We start from the raw sequence: 16,603 nt of genomic DNA, 5'->3' as shown, positions 1-16,603 counted from the left end.
GATTAAGGACCTTTTTTATGGCAGCGGAGTTCATCATTACTAGGATTCGGCTTTGTCACCACTATAACTTTCTAAAGTAGAGTTTTGGGACCCATATGTACGTTGTTTCTTTATTTTGATAGCTTGATAAGCCTCAGTTTAGCATTGCAAATTGGATCCAGGTACATGTTTTATCCTATACAGGTATGTGCTATTTTCATTGTTTCCCTTGACCATGGAGACAATGTCATTCTTTTGGTTACAGTGTTCTCTCGTGGCTCTTATGTCTTGTTAATTAAAGTAAACGACAAAGGGTGTTTTTCTTTCCTTCTTTACTATATCTTTTCTTTAATTCTTTAGTTGATTACTAAGATAAATACAGTTTTTTTAGATTACTACAATTTGTCATTCTAACTTATCAATCAGTTGGTGATCCTTCGGGGGAGCATTACATGATAAACAACCAAGCATAAGGCATCAAAGTTAACTCGCTCATTCCTTGATTTAAGTCTAATTATATCTTATCATTTTCTCAAAATTGAAAGAGACATGCATGCACCAGCATATGTAGAGTCCCATATTAATTTTAAATGTATAATATTTGCTTGTTGTCGCACTTCTTTTAATCCTAACTAACACGGGAAGGTTTATTAAAAGTTAGAATACAAACCCAAGTCCAAAGATTGGATTCCAACACCAGTTCAACAAGAACAAAAATGGTTCTGATTAGTATCAAATAACTATGAATGGGATTGACTTGTGAATAATTCCCTTGTTGGGATTGGGGTACAATGTGATTATAATGCTGACAAAATAACTGTACAAAGGAAAAGATAACCAAATTTGTATAGTGAATGTTTGAAAAAACAAAAGATGAATAGAAAAAAAAGACGGGTACAATAAGAATGCTTCCCCTCACTCATACATGTTAGATTCATCATCATTAGAAAAATAAAAATAAAATGTAACCCTGCCAAACTCTCGCATTTTAAGGCCCACCAACCAATTACCCTGAGCCTCGTGTGGACATCCACCAGCATACCTCGATCTTCAAAATCGTTCACACTCCCTTTCCCTCTTTCCAACTCTTAAAAAATGAGAGCATCCACCTCACTCAACAAGAATGTATCTGCCAATACATTTGGTAATAGTGTCATGTGCAGGAAGCTTGTCATGTCAGTGTATCTTGCTTGTCATGTCAGTGTAATGTTCCTCTGGTGGAGTTACATATGTACATGACATTTGCAAAAGAGAAAAAGAGCTCTAAGTGACGCCTTGAGAAACACACCAAGGCAGTGGCACAGCCAAATATTCTACAATTATTACAAAAGTGTTGTTATAGTCAAAATACAACAGAGTTCAACTTCATATTCTAGACAAGTGATTTTCTTACCTACTATTTGGCAGAAGAAATTCGGCGTAGCGAAGGAATCCAGCTGCTTGAAACACGAGCATTACTCCCAAATACACGACCAAGGTTTGAGGTTCCTGTGGGCCTTTCTGGTTTTGAGACATTTTCTGTAGAGGATTTGGGAATGGCAGAGGAAGTAGATGGACTATTGTTCACACCCTGCAAAAATTCATGTCAATCAAATGTATTTCTTCAGCTAAACAAAATTCAAATTAAAGATCAGTATAATTGAACTAACTACTCTAACATGCAGAAAGTAGCAATATCACCATATGTTCGTAATCCATAGATGGTCTACTATTTATTTTTAAAAGATTGAATAGAGGCAAGAAAGCCAGTGGCAGGAATTTCATTAAGGTGGCTTACATGTTTCTCAGTATGATTCTTGGCATCCAGATTCCGAACATTAGATGGCTTAGGCTGCACACGTGCACGTGCACTTGGACGTTCAAGATTGGCCAACATTTTTGTTACAGTAACATGAGCTGAATCATTTACTCCTGAAAAGGGAATGTAAACCATAGGCATAAGAACATGATCTATAGAGAGCATTCCTTCATTGTACTCAAACTTGTAAGGCTATATCAGTTCAACGCTATTACAGCAAATAAAAACTCCTTATCACAATAACAACAGCAACGACCATAATAATAATAATAGAAACAGTTATTATGGAAATATCTATTCATATTGCGCATTGGCCACTATCTTTGCATATCTTATGTTTGCTTTCCAAGACAACAAAGTTCCAATAAAAATACCTCACTTAAAGTGTAAGCACCAATTATTTCTTTTTTTCAAAAAAGTGTTAAAAGCTTAAAAGTCACTTTAAATTTCAACCCAATCTACAAGAAAATACAAATCACAAACTTAGTAGAATACTGTTTTTTTTTTGGGAAAAAGACCTTTAACCACATGATACAAGATTGAAGTTACCTTTATGCTTTTCCATAACTACTGGTTCTAGACTGCTAGGCACTGCTGTTGAAGGCTGCACATTGTCACAACATACATAAGAGGATAAAATCAGGAAAGTTTAATATGCAAGCCATAAAAGAAATCTATATAACTTAAAACATTCCAGTAAATGCAAGTTAGACCATAATTAATATATATATATATATATATGGAGCATATCAAATGAAAACTCTTATTATTGTGAGAAATGAGAACTATAAATATAGGCTGTTAAATCATATTTGAATGGTCAAGATTAAAAGAAAAACACATCACTTTTTGAGTAATCATGTGACATTGTGACCACCGACTAACTTATAATCTTGATCATCCATGTATCATATATGGCTCAACTTTTTAGTTATCATTTCTCACAATAAGAGAAGTTCTCACTTGATATGCCCCATTCAAGTCAAAAGTAATTAGTCACAGACTCGCATGAGGAGGGGGGAAAGGGAGGTCAAAACTTTCAAGATAGTCCAAGTACTAACAGATGATTGATTTTGTTTATTTGTCTGTTGCACCTGCTGATATTTTAGGATGGTCCAGTCAAATATAAAGTCGGAATCATATCCTGCTCATTAAATTCAGCCAAACAAAAATTGTTATATCAAAAGAGAAGATAAAAAATATAACATGAGACTAGCAAAAACATGATAAATAAAACTTTGAAACCCTAAGATTGGTAATGCATGATACAACTAAAATTACTAAATCCCATAAATACAGACAAGCATTAAGAATTAAATGAAATAATTCATAAACTTTGCACAGCCTGAAAATTTTGAATCCACGATTTTGGAGGAAGAATAAAGGATGAAAACAATAAACCATAAAAATTGGATAGATGGCTTTGTACTGAAGTAGGGCTGATCTCTAACCTATAGCTTTATACTATATGAAGAATAATTCGGTGCCAAAGTAAAGATACTTTGGCATAAAATGCGGCATGGCATGAGGAAAGAGGAAGAAAGGTTAAATACTTGATGGGATTCATTTAAAATATCATACTTGATGGCATTCATTTAAAATATCATACTTCTGCATTTAGTATCTAAAGCAATCAACCAATAAAAGAGGTGTCATCTTTAAGAAACAATGGGCTATATTCCCCACTAGCAGAAAAAGTATTTGAAATCAAGAATATGATAAAACAGACAGCCAATACCTTCTCTTTTGAACAAATCACGGAACAAGCGCTTCAGGTATCCATAATCTGGGTGTTGATCAAATGTCAAAGATTGGCAATAGTGAAAGTAAGTAGCAAACTCCGCAGGATACGACTTGCAAAGCATCTAATAAGAACAAATCTGGAATCAGTAAACTTCTGAGTAACAGAAAACTTCAATAAGAAAATCTACAAGAGAAGAACTAAAATTTGATTTACCCAATAATAGCAATCCTTAAAAGCTCTTAATTTAATTGTTTAGTCAAGGAGTCAAATATTCAAAGTTAAGTTTAAGGATTGCTGTTGTTTTTTCTTGTTTTTCATATTTACATACCTCAATGGTAGTTGATAATTTCTTCTCACAAATATTGTCATATTTTTCCTTTTTGGTAGCAGCTTTCAAACCCTGCCAAGGAAGGCTGAAATGCAATAGTCAAGCCATATTTTTACCTGAAAAGCCTGCGCCATTGGTACTTTACATGCACCACTTTGCTTTTCAATGAGGATGCCTGTAAAATTACAATGAATAGGAAGAAACTCACCTTCCTCTTAAAAAGTACATAAGAACATAGCCAAGAGACTCCAAATCATCACGACAACTTTGCTCTGACAAAATAAAAACCAATTTGTGGGAAATTTGTAGGTTATAAGTTGTAGTTATAGAGAAGGAAAAGTTCTTTCTACTCACCAATTCCCATGTGAGTGTTGCAACTTGCATAACGTGCAGTTCCTGTTAAGCTTTTATTCTCTCTGGAAGAGTTTATCAAGGTTAAAAAAATATTAGGAAATGATATACTTGCTAATTAAACTAAAACTGGTAAAGCACAAGCAATACTAAGAATGAATCAATCAGAAGAATTCAGAAAAAAAGATTTATTTGAGATTCCACAGATCACAAGTTCGAAAGCTTCCCATTGCTAAAAAAACAATGTACTTTTACATCAGAAATCAGAAAGCAAAAGAATATCTATTTTAGTAAAATACACTGCAAGGATAGTAATATAGGCAACGGTTCTACCAGTTACAAAAATGATCATGATGATTACTGGATTTTAACCATACAAATTTTGAACAAGAAAAATGAAGAAAGAAGAAAAACTGTACCACTTTAGTTAACACAATATCATAAAAATAAGCTTATATATACTGAAAATCAAAAGGCATCTTGGGAGACAGAAAAGTAATCAAATACATTTGTGACACTAGAAAACCTTATAACACAGGACCCTGCCAGACCTGGGAAAACATTGATTCATAACATGAAGAGATACAAAAAATATTAAGTAAAACTAAACAGAACAGAACATACCTGTAAGGAATATGTTTATTTGTGTTAGGGTCCCTGTATCTTTTCGCTAGTCCAAAATCAATAATATAAACCTGTAAATGTAACAAATTGCAGAAAACATATATAAGAAATTGTATGCATAAAAGGATTATCAGAGAGGAAAACTATCCACCTTAGTTAGCCATTACATGGAAAGAATTTTGAGGTTGTTACCTGATTTGATTTCCTCCCAAGACCCATAAGGAAGTTATCTGGTTTGATGTCTCTATGCAAAAATCCCTTGGAATGCATGTACTCTATTCTTGTCAGCTGTAGTCAAGTTAATGAAATCGACTTAATTTTCTATTATTGCACTTTCATTGAAAACTTCCATGGATGTGAGCATTGACTAAAACATGTAATTTCAAAGACAAAACTGATACAGTGACTTGCAGAAAACATAGCAATATCCAGTAGACAAATTACAAGTCAGTATGGAACAAATGCAGGTTCCTTGAAAACTGAAGCAAGCAATGCTGACATGAATAAGTGGTTACCATCTGATCGGCCAACATCAAAACCGTTTTTAATGAAAACTTTCTCCCGCAATAGACAAAAAAGTCCTCAAGACTCCGCCCCAAAAGATCAATAACTAGAACATTATTGTCTCCATCTGTGCCACACCACTTCATACTTGGAACACCACCTAAAATCCAAAAGAGTAAGAGGAATAAAAGAATTAGCATTACGCTCTGAAAATTTTTTGAGAGCATTTAAATTATTGAGGGGCTTCTATATAACTTACTTTCTCCTTGAAGAATACTATATAACTTTGCTTCATACAATAGCTGCGGATGCTTGGTCTTCTTGCTTTCCTACAAGATCAGAACACAGCACCATAAATCACAATTAGATCATTGGTATATTTCTTGAATAATTGAATATGACATCTAACAAGTAAAGTTCTCTATTAAAACTAGACACAAGCTTTTATCATTTATGCACAAGGGACTACGCCTATTCCAACACTTATCCCTAACTCCATGTAATCAACCGCTCATATCCAGCATCCTCATGCTGGCGAAGCGCACATGAAAAATAAAACTGAGACTAAAATTATGTAAATTAAGAACCTATTTTGCATTTCCATTTTTTGTTTCAACATTATTTTGAGTCCATTTCTTGTTTCCAAGGATCTATATAAGACACAATTAAAATAATAATACTTTTACAGTAATTTGTAAAAACAAAACTTCAACCTAAGCAGGTCCTAATATTCAAAACAAACGAAATTTGAGTGACATAATAAAGGGGCGAGAACCCAGAAAAAAAAAAAAAAAAAGACTAACCATCTTGATGGCGACAATCTCAGAGGTATCGATATTTGATGCTGAAAAAAAAAAGTAATAATCAATCAGCATATGAATACAACAGTACATAGATAGATATAAAACAGCAGTTAACTATGCCTATCATGTCATAATTGTAATTATAATATACATGCATACTCAAATCAAGTTCAAAAACAAAAAAGAAAGCAGAAAGAAACATATATGTGGTATTGCTGACCAATATAAATTTCTCCGAACGAACCGCTTCCGATTTTCCGACCAATCTTAAACTTCCCTCCGATGACCCTCTCCATGTTCGCCGGTTACGGATGCTGAAACGCGCTTTAGAGAGAGAGGGAGAACACAAATCAGAATGATTGAGACGAGGAATAGAATGAAAGAATGAAGTTGTATTGTATGATTAATGTTGGAAATTGTAGGGTTTGGTTTTTGTTTTGTTTATAAAAAGTAGGTTGCTGACCTGTCCAATCCAGCGAGCTCAGCTTAACATTCCTGTGCTGTTACCTAACTCAATCAACCAATCCCAAGTAACAGTTCCAACACATGTGTAATTTCAAAAACTCGGTTTGTTTATTATTACTTTATTTTCTTTTTGTCAACCACATTTGACATTTCCAATATTTATAATTTTTTTAACTATTGGAGTTTTGTTTTACTAATCATTCATTTACACGATAAAATTGGTTATAAAAATCAATAGAATAATAATGTTGATTTTGATTTTAGTAACATCAAAATAAATATTAATTGTACGCGGTTGAATTTTGTTGGTGTGAAAACGGAAAAGTATAAACAAATGAGATAACCGACTACTCCTCTGTTTCTCACTAAGGAACATTAATTAATATTTTTTTCAGCTTTATCTGCATTGGATAAACGCAATATGAGTCAGCATGATCCAAGAGGATGATCTAAGTGGATATTTAGTGATAGATTTTAAATTGGTATCTTAGATCACTCATTGATAGATCTTAAAGTATCACACAAAATTTAAGATCTCTTAAAATTTTTATCATTTTTTTAGTAATAAATCTCTTCTTAAGATCTTGGATGTTTTTTTTATAGATCTCATTGTAGTGACGTCGACTGATTTTTTTTCCTTTGTTGTCATTTTTGTCCATTTATCTTTCTTTTTTGGATTTTTTTTTCTCCATCTCTCCTATCATCCACCTCTTTCTTCTTCCTTTTTTCTTTCTTCTTCTTCTTCTCTCCCTTTGCGGTTTCAGGTATGTATATTTTGTTTTGGTTTTATGGTTTGTTTGTTTTTTTTTTCTTTCTTGTTTTTTGGTTATTTTCTTGTTGATCATTATTCTTTTTTATTGGTGTTTCTTGGGTGTTGTTGTTGATCATGTCTGATTTTTAAGTAAAAATATTTTATTTTTGAATTATGTGCAAAGATCTTGAGAGTTCTTGTACAAGAACATATTTTTCACCTTAGAAATATCTATTAATCTTTTATTGAAATATTTACAAAAGACTAGATCTTGAACTAAAGATCCTTACTCAAACATTAAAATTGTTCTAATAATTCAATTCTCAATTAGTGTGGTTGCTCTCTCATTCTCTCTTGCTACTTCTTATGATCAATAAATAATTAATCAATAAAATAATCAAGAATAAATAATTATTTTTGTCATTATATAAAGCACTAATAAATTCATTCTTATTATTATGTTTGTTCTAATTTATACTTATTTTTCTATTTCTTTAATATAATGTTATGCTTGCAATGATTAAAAAAAAGAGAAGATGAAAATTAAATATAATTTTGATAAATAATCATTTCCGTTCACGTAATACGTTAACAAATTCATTCTTAAATGTGTTACGTTGACTCTTTTATTAAGAGTAACAGATCAAAATTAATGGATGGATAGATCTGTTGTACTTTTTTCACTCTGGATCACTAAAATTTAAATTTTCATTTTTCAAAAACAAATTTACCTATATTTTATCCATTTAGAAACGAAAATAACTATTTACCCAATAATCAAATATACTCCTTTGTCTTATGTTTTAGCCGTATTACAACCAGTAATACTATTACAAAAATTAATATATGTTCCGAACAGTCCTTTTAATATATATTATTTATTAAAATGTGAGTAAGATTGATTAAATAAAAAGTATTATAGAATTTTATAATTTTTAATAAATTTTAAATAATAAAAAAAATGTTTTTCGTGTTTGTTGCGGCAGGGAATCCAACCGGATAAGGCTGCCAATGGTCAGATTAGATACTCCAACTTCAAATCCAAGAAAGAAGGAAAATTGATCCTATTTCTAATACTGGTATTTTTATTTTAATTCTTTTAAAAAAAGAAAGAGTTAGAAAAGAAAAAATATACTACTGTATATCATATTTTGAGGTTTATAGATGTTAAAGCTCTTGATGACCATTTATGCAGTTACAGTTTTACAGATAATGATTAAAAAAAAATACACCGTCAGTATGAGGACAAAATATATTTTATTTTCTGGAGAGAAAAAAAAAATATTTAGACACAGTAATACCAAACAAAAGAAAAAATAAACTAACAACTAATGAAGTAATCAACGTCATTTTTTTTAATAAGTAATCGACGTCATGGAACTTTACAAGTAACTTCCAAAGTTCTAGCCTACGCGGATGTAATAATCCAATCTTTGGACAGCAGCACATATTATATTTATTTCAATGGCTCAGTAAATAAACTACGTTCAGCAATCAGCAGTTAAGCACTTCCCATGAGAATCATGTCCTGTAATATGAATCTCGACATACTTATTATTTTTTACTCTGAGTTTAATTTTATATATATTTCAGCGTAAAAAGATCATATTATCAATAATTAGATATCACATAAATATCTTTTTAAGTAATTAATATAACAATTAACGATGGTATCATACTTAATAATTTATTATTAGATGAAAATATAATTTTTTTTACATCATCAATATATTATAATTAAATTATTTCATTTTTTTTAGATTGTTCATCATATATTTTAGGATGCAAGATTATTTTTTGTTTGAAAAATTAAATTTGTCTATCTTAGAAATGTTAAGTAATGGAATTCAAACTTTTCACATGATAATAAGAAAAAAAGAGTTTGAAAAGAAAAAAATGCCTAAAATATGATTTTTATTTTTTTATTTTCTTAAATTCATAATTTTAGTCTCTTATTTTAGTATTTATTTATAATTTTAGTATTTATAGTCAATTTTAAATATTTATTTATATATTTTGTAAATGTTGATTAATACGTGTCTATTTATTATTCATGTGGCAAATATTTTTTTAAAATTATTTAATTATTAACAAGCTTAATTTATAAAAAAAATACACATTCAAGTCTAAAATTGACAAAATAACTATGATTCTTTTGCATATATAATATCAGTAAATTAAAATTGGTTTTTGGCCCTTATTTGTGTTTGGTTTGTGCAGGGAGTGATTCTTCTATGGTTAACAACTATGATTCCTTTGTCAAAGCCACTTTGTAACCACTAACCAATTTACCAACAGCTGCAATAACTCTCCTACAACAATTCACCTCATGATCTTGCATTCTTCTTTTGCCCTCATGTCCATTGGAGCTGGAGGCATAAGATCATCCTCTTTGGCCTTTGGTGTTGATCAGTTGAGTAAGAGGGACAAAGATGCAGGAATCAAAGAGAGCTACTTCAGCTGGTACTATGCTATTGTTGCATTGTCATCACTGATAGGTTTAACGTACTGTTGTTGTCTACATTCAAGATAACATGGGGTGGGCAGTGGGGTTTGAATTCCCGCTATCCTAATGTTTGTAGCAACTGTATCTTTTTTCTTGGCTTCTCCATTTTTATGTAATGGTGGAGGTTAAAAGGAACATGCTAAGTGTGCTAGCTCAAGTATTTGTAGCGTATTTGTCTACAAAAATCATTAAGAAAACAATCTTAAATTATGTAAAAATTATATAAAAAAAATTAACAAGTAATTAATAATATTTTAATAATGTAATCATCGGGTGGGTACAAGAAATGAATATGGGACGGGTAGTAACATCCTTGTCCCCAACTCCGACCTCGATTAAAAAAGTTAGGTAATTTTTGAACTCAAACCTAGTCAACTTAGATATTTTTCGTTAAAATCGAGATGAATTTAGACGGATATCCACGGTTACGAGTTTCATTATCATACTTACTTAGAAGTCCATTACTTGTTATTAGAGCTTCTTTAAGTAGGAATGCTATTTTTAACTAGTGTTTACAATATTGGTCTAGTGGATTATGTAGTAGTTGTTAGCTAATAATTATGATGTGCATCAAACTGAAACTCTAGCATATATATGCTATGTTGAATTTCTAGTTCACGTGGATGGTGCTGTAAAATGCTTTTATCTAATAAATTGAGAGCAAAGGCTTAATTATACAGTAATTGTGTTTGCTAGGTTTCTCAACAAAGCATGCATGATTAGAAATCCCTTACAAGATCTAACACCCCGAGGGAAGAGCTTTGAATCCATGGAACCTTTGCACAGTAGACCAAGTTGAAGAACTCAAGGCACTTATCAAGATAGTCCCAATTTGGACAACAGGAATCATGATGGGTGTGAGCATCAGTCAGGGTTCATTTCTGGTACTAGAGGCGTCCTCCATGGACCGCCACATTACTTCGAACTTTGAAATTCCTTCAGGCTCCTTTGTGACATTTATGATTTTATCTCTAGTACTTTGGGTTATAATCTATGACCGCATTTTAGTACCTGTCCCCCGCATGCATAGGAGCAAAACAAAAAATAGGAATTGGTCTTTTAACTATTTCTATAGCAATTGCATCCCTAGCAATTGTAGAGAGTATTAGACGCAAAATTTCTATAGCAATCGCATTTTAGTACGTTGTTTATAATTAATATTTCTATTCCACTTGAGCATGATCCTCTCTATAGAAAATTCATGTGACTTTGTCCAAAAAACCCTGATCAACTTGAAACTTTGTACTATAAGGTAACTTAATAGCTAGTGTTGTCTTTAATTTTAAAACTAGGAAAAAGTCTTTGATAGTATGGTCAGGGAAAAGTTGTTGTCGCCATTTATATAGATCAATGCACAGATTCTTATTACTCTGAAACAACGTACGATGAAGTTGTCTACATGTGCACCATACACGGAATATTACATGGACCACCACTTAGAGTGGAGTGACAAGAGCTTCACGAACTCAATGACCACAGTGACAGAATTGGTGGCAGCGATTGATAAGAAGGTATCGGCCTCATTGGACTCGGCGGAGCCGCCACCGGCCAAGTCGGAGAGAGCCCTAATAGCAATGAAGGGTACCCTTTGTTGATGGCATATAAGAGCCACCGATGCACTTTCCATGTCCACTGGGCTCACTTCAAATTTGTTGTAGATGAAAGACCTGTATGCTGCATTGTCTAGGTAGATGCTTTGGCTAATACCTCTATTCACAAGCTCCACCTTCGGTGTCGTTGTTAAGCATGTGGTCGAGTTTATGCACGACTCTAGCTCCAAGTCCTGAACATTTTATTGCCATACTTACCACATTAATTGCTGTTACCATAATATGTTAGGTTAATTACACAACGTACCCTATAACCAATTCACGACTATAATTTTTTGGGGCATCCATTAATAATGGTAGTACTATAAAACAAAAACTAGAACCCTACACTGAAACATCACACTGACAAACTGATCTAGATGCAACAATTAAACTTTTATACTTAAATCACTTAATACTCCCTCAATTCCAAATTAAATGATTTTTTTTATTATCAGAAATCAATTGATGTTTTAACATTTTAAAAAATCAATATTTTTGTTTTCAGTTTTCAATGAAACATTAAAACATAAATTGTGGCCTTGAAATTCTAATCAATGCATTTATTAAAGTTAAAAAAGAAAACTAAAAACATTTTACTAAAAATTAGTCCCTAATACTATTGTCTTAGAATATTTGTTTTTTTTTAGAATACAAATTTAACCAAAAATATATTTTATATTATCTTTCTTATCATATATATATATATATATATATATATATATATATATATATATATATATATATATATATATATATATATATATATATATATATATATATATATATATATATATATATATATATATATATATATATATATATATATATATATATATATATATATATATATATATATCAATTACTTTGTACAAAATTTTAATTCAACAACCAATGAATTAATTAAATTAGTATTCTACAAAAATAAAACATTAAGTAGTGAAAAACACAAAAATATGTTGAGAATTTTCTTTTATTCGTAAAAATTGAATTAAGGTATCGACAAGATTTATAACAACTTATATACATTATTGATTGAACATTAATTTTGATTCCACGCTCTGAATGTCATTTTTAGAATAAATTGAAATTATGTATTTAGAATACATTATTGGCGGGCCGAAGCATTATCTCAAATCGATTAATTATTTAACTACGCATATGTTTTTTTATTCTTCCACAGTGACAATATAATTGTACTCACCTATGAAAATGTTACTTTTTTATATATATTTTAAGTCAGCACAAATATTTTCTGCCACTTTCTTAATAAATTAAAAAAAAATACCCGCTTAATATATGTTCAGACACAAACAATTTGTTTTGACTTCTAATACCAGCCCACCTACTCTCCGTTTGTTTATACAAAATACTTAATAAAGTAAAATTAGAAAATAAAAGAGCGATCTTATTGTTTATTTTGAAAGAAAAATAGAAAAGAGAAGAAAAACTTTCTTCAAAATTGGCATGAAATGAAAGGGAGATTATCTCTATCTTATTTTTTTTAGTTTCTTAAAAAATTGAATAATTTGTTATAACACAAAAAAAAAGTAAACAATTTTATGTTAAGAAAAATTTATAAATTAAAAATACATTTTAATTAATATAAAAATATTTTCATATAATTTATTTATTCCTATATATAGTCTCTTTTTTACTCATCCAAGTAAACACAAAAAAAATAAAAATTTCCATTACTTTTTTATTTTTATTCATTCAAATAACATATAATTTCTACTTTATTTTACTTTTATTAATTTATTTTTTTCTATTTGATTCCTATCAGCATTAGGGTTAGGGTCGTTTACCTTCAACTTTTTGGCAATGTGGTAGTACTTGGAATCAACCGGAACCCAGAAGACATGCTGCCTTACTTCCGGAACGCCATCAATGGGAAAAATCTCCTCTGGTTGGTACCATATATTGTTGAGTTGGTTATCAAATGGACTATCAGCAGTTACGTTTGAGGTGAAATTTGCAAAATTTAAGTGCCCTAATTCCCTGGTGTAGTCTCCATTGTCTTCCAAGGGTAATGTGTCATCAGGCCCTAGCCCATACCTCTGCACAACATATATATACAACACCCAAATCAATCTATCATTAATCTTTCAAGTTTCTATAATGATTTAGTTAATTGAACCATCAAATACAAAACGGGATGAATTTATATTGTGTCAGATCGCATCGATTAATTAGTTAACTTCGTAGAAAATACTCAGAATCAAGGTGTATAAAACGATCGATACTGATTGCACTTTTAAATTTTACAGTAATAAAAAACTAACGATATCTGAAGGCTGACATTATGTACTAATTTTTAAAACATTTCTCCAAACTTTACCACTTCTAAGTTCTAAAACAATATTTTGCAATATTTTTGCTTTCAAAAATTCATTTTGTCCCCATGTGCCCGCCCGAGGGATATCGCGCAGGTTTAATAAGCAAGCCAGCTCTGCAAAGAAGTTATTCGTACTTCTTCTACAAGGTACAATTGCAAAAGCATTAATTTTCTTACTTCCTTGCCTTACATATACTGTAAGTGTATATTTATTTTCTCTTTTTTTTTCTTTTCATTTTACTCCATTTTTTTATCTTGTTATTTTTTTCTCATCATACTAATTGTGTCATTTTCTCTTTCTAACCTGTTTTTATTTTTGGAAAAAACATAGATGAGACGAAAGAAAAAATAGACATATAAATATAATTACTCTTTTTTTTTTCTTCTCATCTTTCTTCCTTCCTGACTAAATCTTCCCAAAATGAGATGTATATTTTTAATCCTTTCTTATACGAAATAACAAACGTCACGTATAATATTGTGAGGTTTTTTTTTTTTAACTAAATAAGATCATAAGAGACGATGCAAGAACCATTGAGTTTTTTTTTTCTTACCGAGCTTGTAGATTAGTTAGTAGAATACCGAGTGTAGGTATATATTTTAAAATTAAACCCAGTAAAAGAAATTTTTTATTATTATTATTCAATTTGAGTCCAAATAAAGCAGTTCAAATCAATAAATAAAATCAATATGGTTAAAAGAAAAGACTTACTAAATATTAGTCATCAAAATTACACTAATGTTATGATGATAACAACATTAATAAAGATAGAAATAAAAAATATATATATATATATAACGAAACGGATCAGGGGTAGATTTTTGTAATACCTGCCAGCTCCATAGTGCTAGATGAGCCCAGTATTGGGGAATAGCTACATCTCCAATATGCAAGGACGGGTTTGCATTTCCAGCAATGCCGTAATGCACCACTCCTTCTACCGTGAATAAACTCAACAGAAGCTGAGTCGTTATAGCTGCATTTATCTACATCAGTGGATGAAAAAGAAATTAATCCCAATTAATTTATGTTGCACAAAAGTCAAAACAGTTCTTCAAGGGCATTAAAATATATATCAACGTAAAAGTAAGGCAAATAGAACCAAGTAAAACAGGAAAGTGAATCTACCAAAAAAAAGGAAAGGAAAACGAAGCCTTACCACGCTCAATCCTGTCATGACCAGTATAACAGGCTTGTCACCAATGGCTCCAAAGCGAAATCTCCTTCCTTCATTAATTATCACCCATAAAAAAATTTAAAATAAGAACTAAGAAGTACTATAAGTTAATACATATATAGCTTATCCTTTTTTTCGCAAAATTTCATGTTCAGGAGACCCTAAAAAAATTATAATAATATTTTGGAAAAATATATACCAGCGAAGTCTATGATGGTGTCACTAGCTGTGTAGCCAGGATTCTGAAGAAGAGGGTCTAGTTCAAAAGAATTTGGTATGATTAAACCTAGGTAAGGTCCCTCTTGGTTGGCTTTAGCAATTTTGCTTTGCAACTCAAATGTCAAAGCACAACTTACAAAAGCATGTTGAGCATTAAACCACAAAAATGCCGCCAGAAACAAGCATAAGACTCTACTAGCACCTTCCATCTTTACCCACCCAGAGCAAGAACTATGGAACATGTGAAATGAAAGACCCGAGGGTTGGTTTTTATAGAAAGAAAGACCAGAAGCATAACTATGCATTGACACTTACGGAAAGAAAAAAATCCTCTACAAAAAGAATCTCAAGCATAGTTAGGACAAGCAAGCATTATCAAGGAGTGAAACATTACTTTATTAAGGACCTAAATCTCAGGTCATGAATCAATTAAGAAATTGAACTTTTGTTATTCTCAATTAATGATCTCAATTTTACTGGAAAATATTTTAATTAATAATTAACATATTTAAAGATAAAAATATCTGAATCAACGTATAAAATTGGGCGCTTATAAATAATAAAAAAATACGTATAAAATTGGGACGCAAATCACTTGTCTGACTAGTATGTCTCAAATTATGTTCTATCAATAAAATCTTGACACGTGATTAAAAAAATAAAGTGTACATTTCCTACTTCCTCACACTCATTGACGGATCCCTAATACCGCTTACACCGCTGTTCATCCCTCTTCAACCTAAGTAGTCTTTCTCTCACAATCGAGAGCATTATTTTGCATCAAGATCCGTTTTGTAATAAAACAAATTTCTCCTCTATTTTGATCGTAATTTATCGATGATACGTTGATTGGCTACTAGCAAAGAAAACAAAATCTTGATTTGAATTGCCTTGAAAACAATGACGTGTTCTGAATTGATCTCTTAATCTTGAATAAAGAACAATTCTTGTGTTGCCTGCTATTCTGTGTTGAAATGAAACCTAGCTTTGTTTTGATCTTAATTGGGAATGGAAGCATTGATATTACTTGACTATGAATTGATTGTAAGGGAAAGATCACCCATTGTTTACGTGTTCTGAAATTTACCCAATTCACAGGAGCTTTGCTTTGATCCAACTGAGTAAAGGAAGCCAATTTTTCCCGTATTCAGAATTGATATAGTAAGGAGAAGACAATAAATTAATATAAAAATATTTATAATGTTTTTCTATTAAAGGATCAATTCTCGTTAATTGTAAAATTCTTAACTAATTTTCACTGTGAATTATTTTTCATTGATTTTGCTATCTAGTAAAACTCCAAAGTGAAATAGAATCATATATATTCAGGCAACAGCAGGTTCAATTAAGTGACATTTTAGAAGAGGCGAAGGTGTATATGCGTGGAAATGAATGAAGTCGGGGCAAAAAGGTTTTTCTTATTCTC

The 16,603-nt window shown here is 31.0% G+C and overlaps 2 protein-coding genes across 3 annotated transcripts; both read right to left on the bottom strand.

The window, feature by feature from the left end:
* Positions 1 to 705: 705 nt before the first annotated feature.
* On the bottom strand, positions 706 to 6,586 carry LOC100792736 (casein kinase I). 2 transcript variants are annotated; one of them, XM_003526439.5, is made up of 15 exons: positions 6,352 to 6,586; positions 6,132 to 6,172; positions 5,588 to 5,657; positions 5,340 to 5,488; positions 5,017 to 5,112; positions 4,825 to 4,895; positions 4,204 to 4,265; positions 4,058 to 4,121; positions 3,850 to 3,934; positions 3,516 to 3,642; positions 2,839 to 2,921; positions 2,327 to 2,381; positions 1,757 to 1,890; positions 1,373 to 1,549; positions 706 to 1,292 (listed from the first exon to the last, which is right to left on the bottom strand). In XM_003526439.5, exons 1-14 carry the CDS (start codon positions 6,425 to 6,427, stop codon positions 1,376 to 1,378), a joined length of 1,287 nt encoding a protein of 428 aa, XP_003526487.1. In that variant the 5' UTR covers positions 6,428 to 6,586; the 3' UTR covers positions 706 to 1,292; positions 1,373 to 1,375. The 2 variants fall into 2 exon arrangements, with proteins under 2 accessions (XP_003526487.1, XP_006581440.1); XM_006581377.4 differs by having other exon boundaries at positions 2,872 to 2,921; positions 6,352 to 6,558.
* A 4,031-nt stretch (positions 6,587 to 10,617) lies between these two features.
* On the bottom strand, positions 10,618 to 15,690 carry LOC100792205 (bark storage protein A-like). Its single transcript, NM_001289303.2, has 5 exons — positions 15,158 to 15,690; positions 14,941 to 15,008; positions 14,612 to 14,767; positions 13,251 to 13,502; positions 10,618 to 11,636 (listed from the first exon to the last, which is right to left on the bottom strand). Exons 1-5 carry the CDS (start codon positions 15,480 to 15,482, stop codon positions 11,274 to 11,276), a joined length of 1,164 nt encoding a protein of 387 aa, NP_001276232.2. The 5' UTR covers positions 15,483 to 15,690; the 3' UTR covers positions 10,618 to 11,273.
* Positions 15,691 to 16,603: the final 913 nt, after the last annotated feature.

Source organism: Glycine max, chromosome 6, assembly GCF_000004515.6.
Source record: "Glycine max cultivar Williams 82 chromosome 6, Glycine_max_v4.0, whole genome shotgun sequence".
In the NCBI taxonomy this organism is placed as follows: domain Eukaryota; kingdom Viridiplantae; phylum Streptophyta; class Magnoliopsida; order Fabales; family Fabaceae; genus Glycine; species Glycine max.
This window is presented reverse-complemented; position numbering and strand designations above follow the sequence as displayed.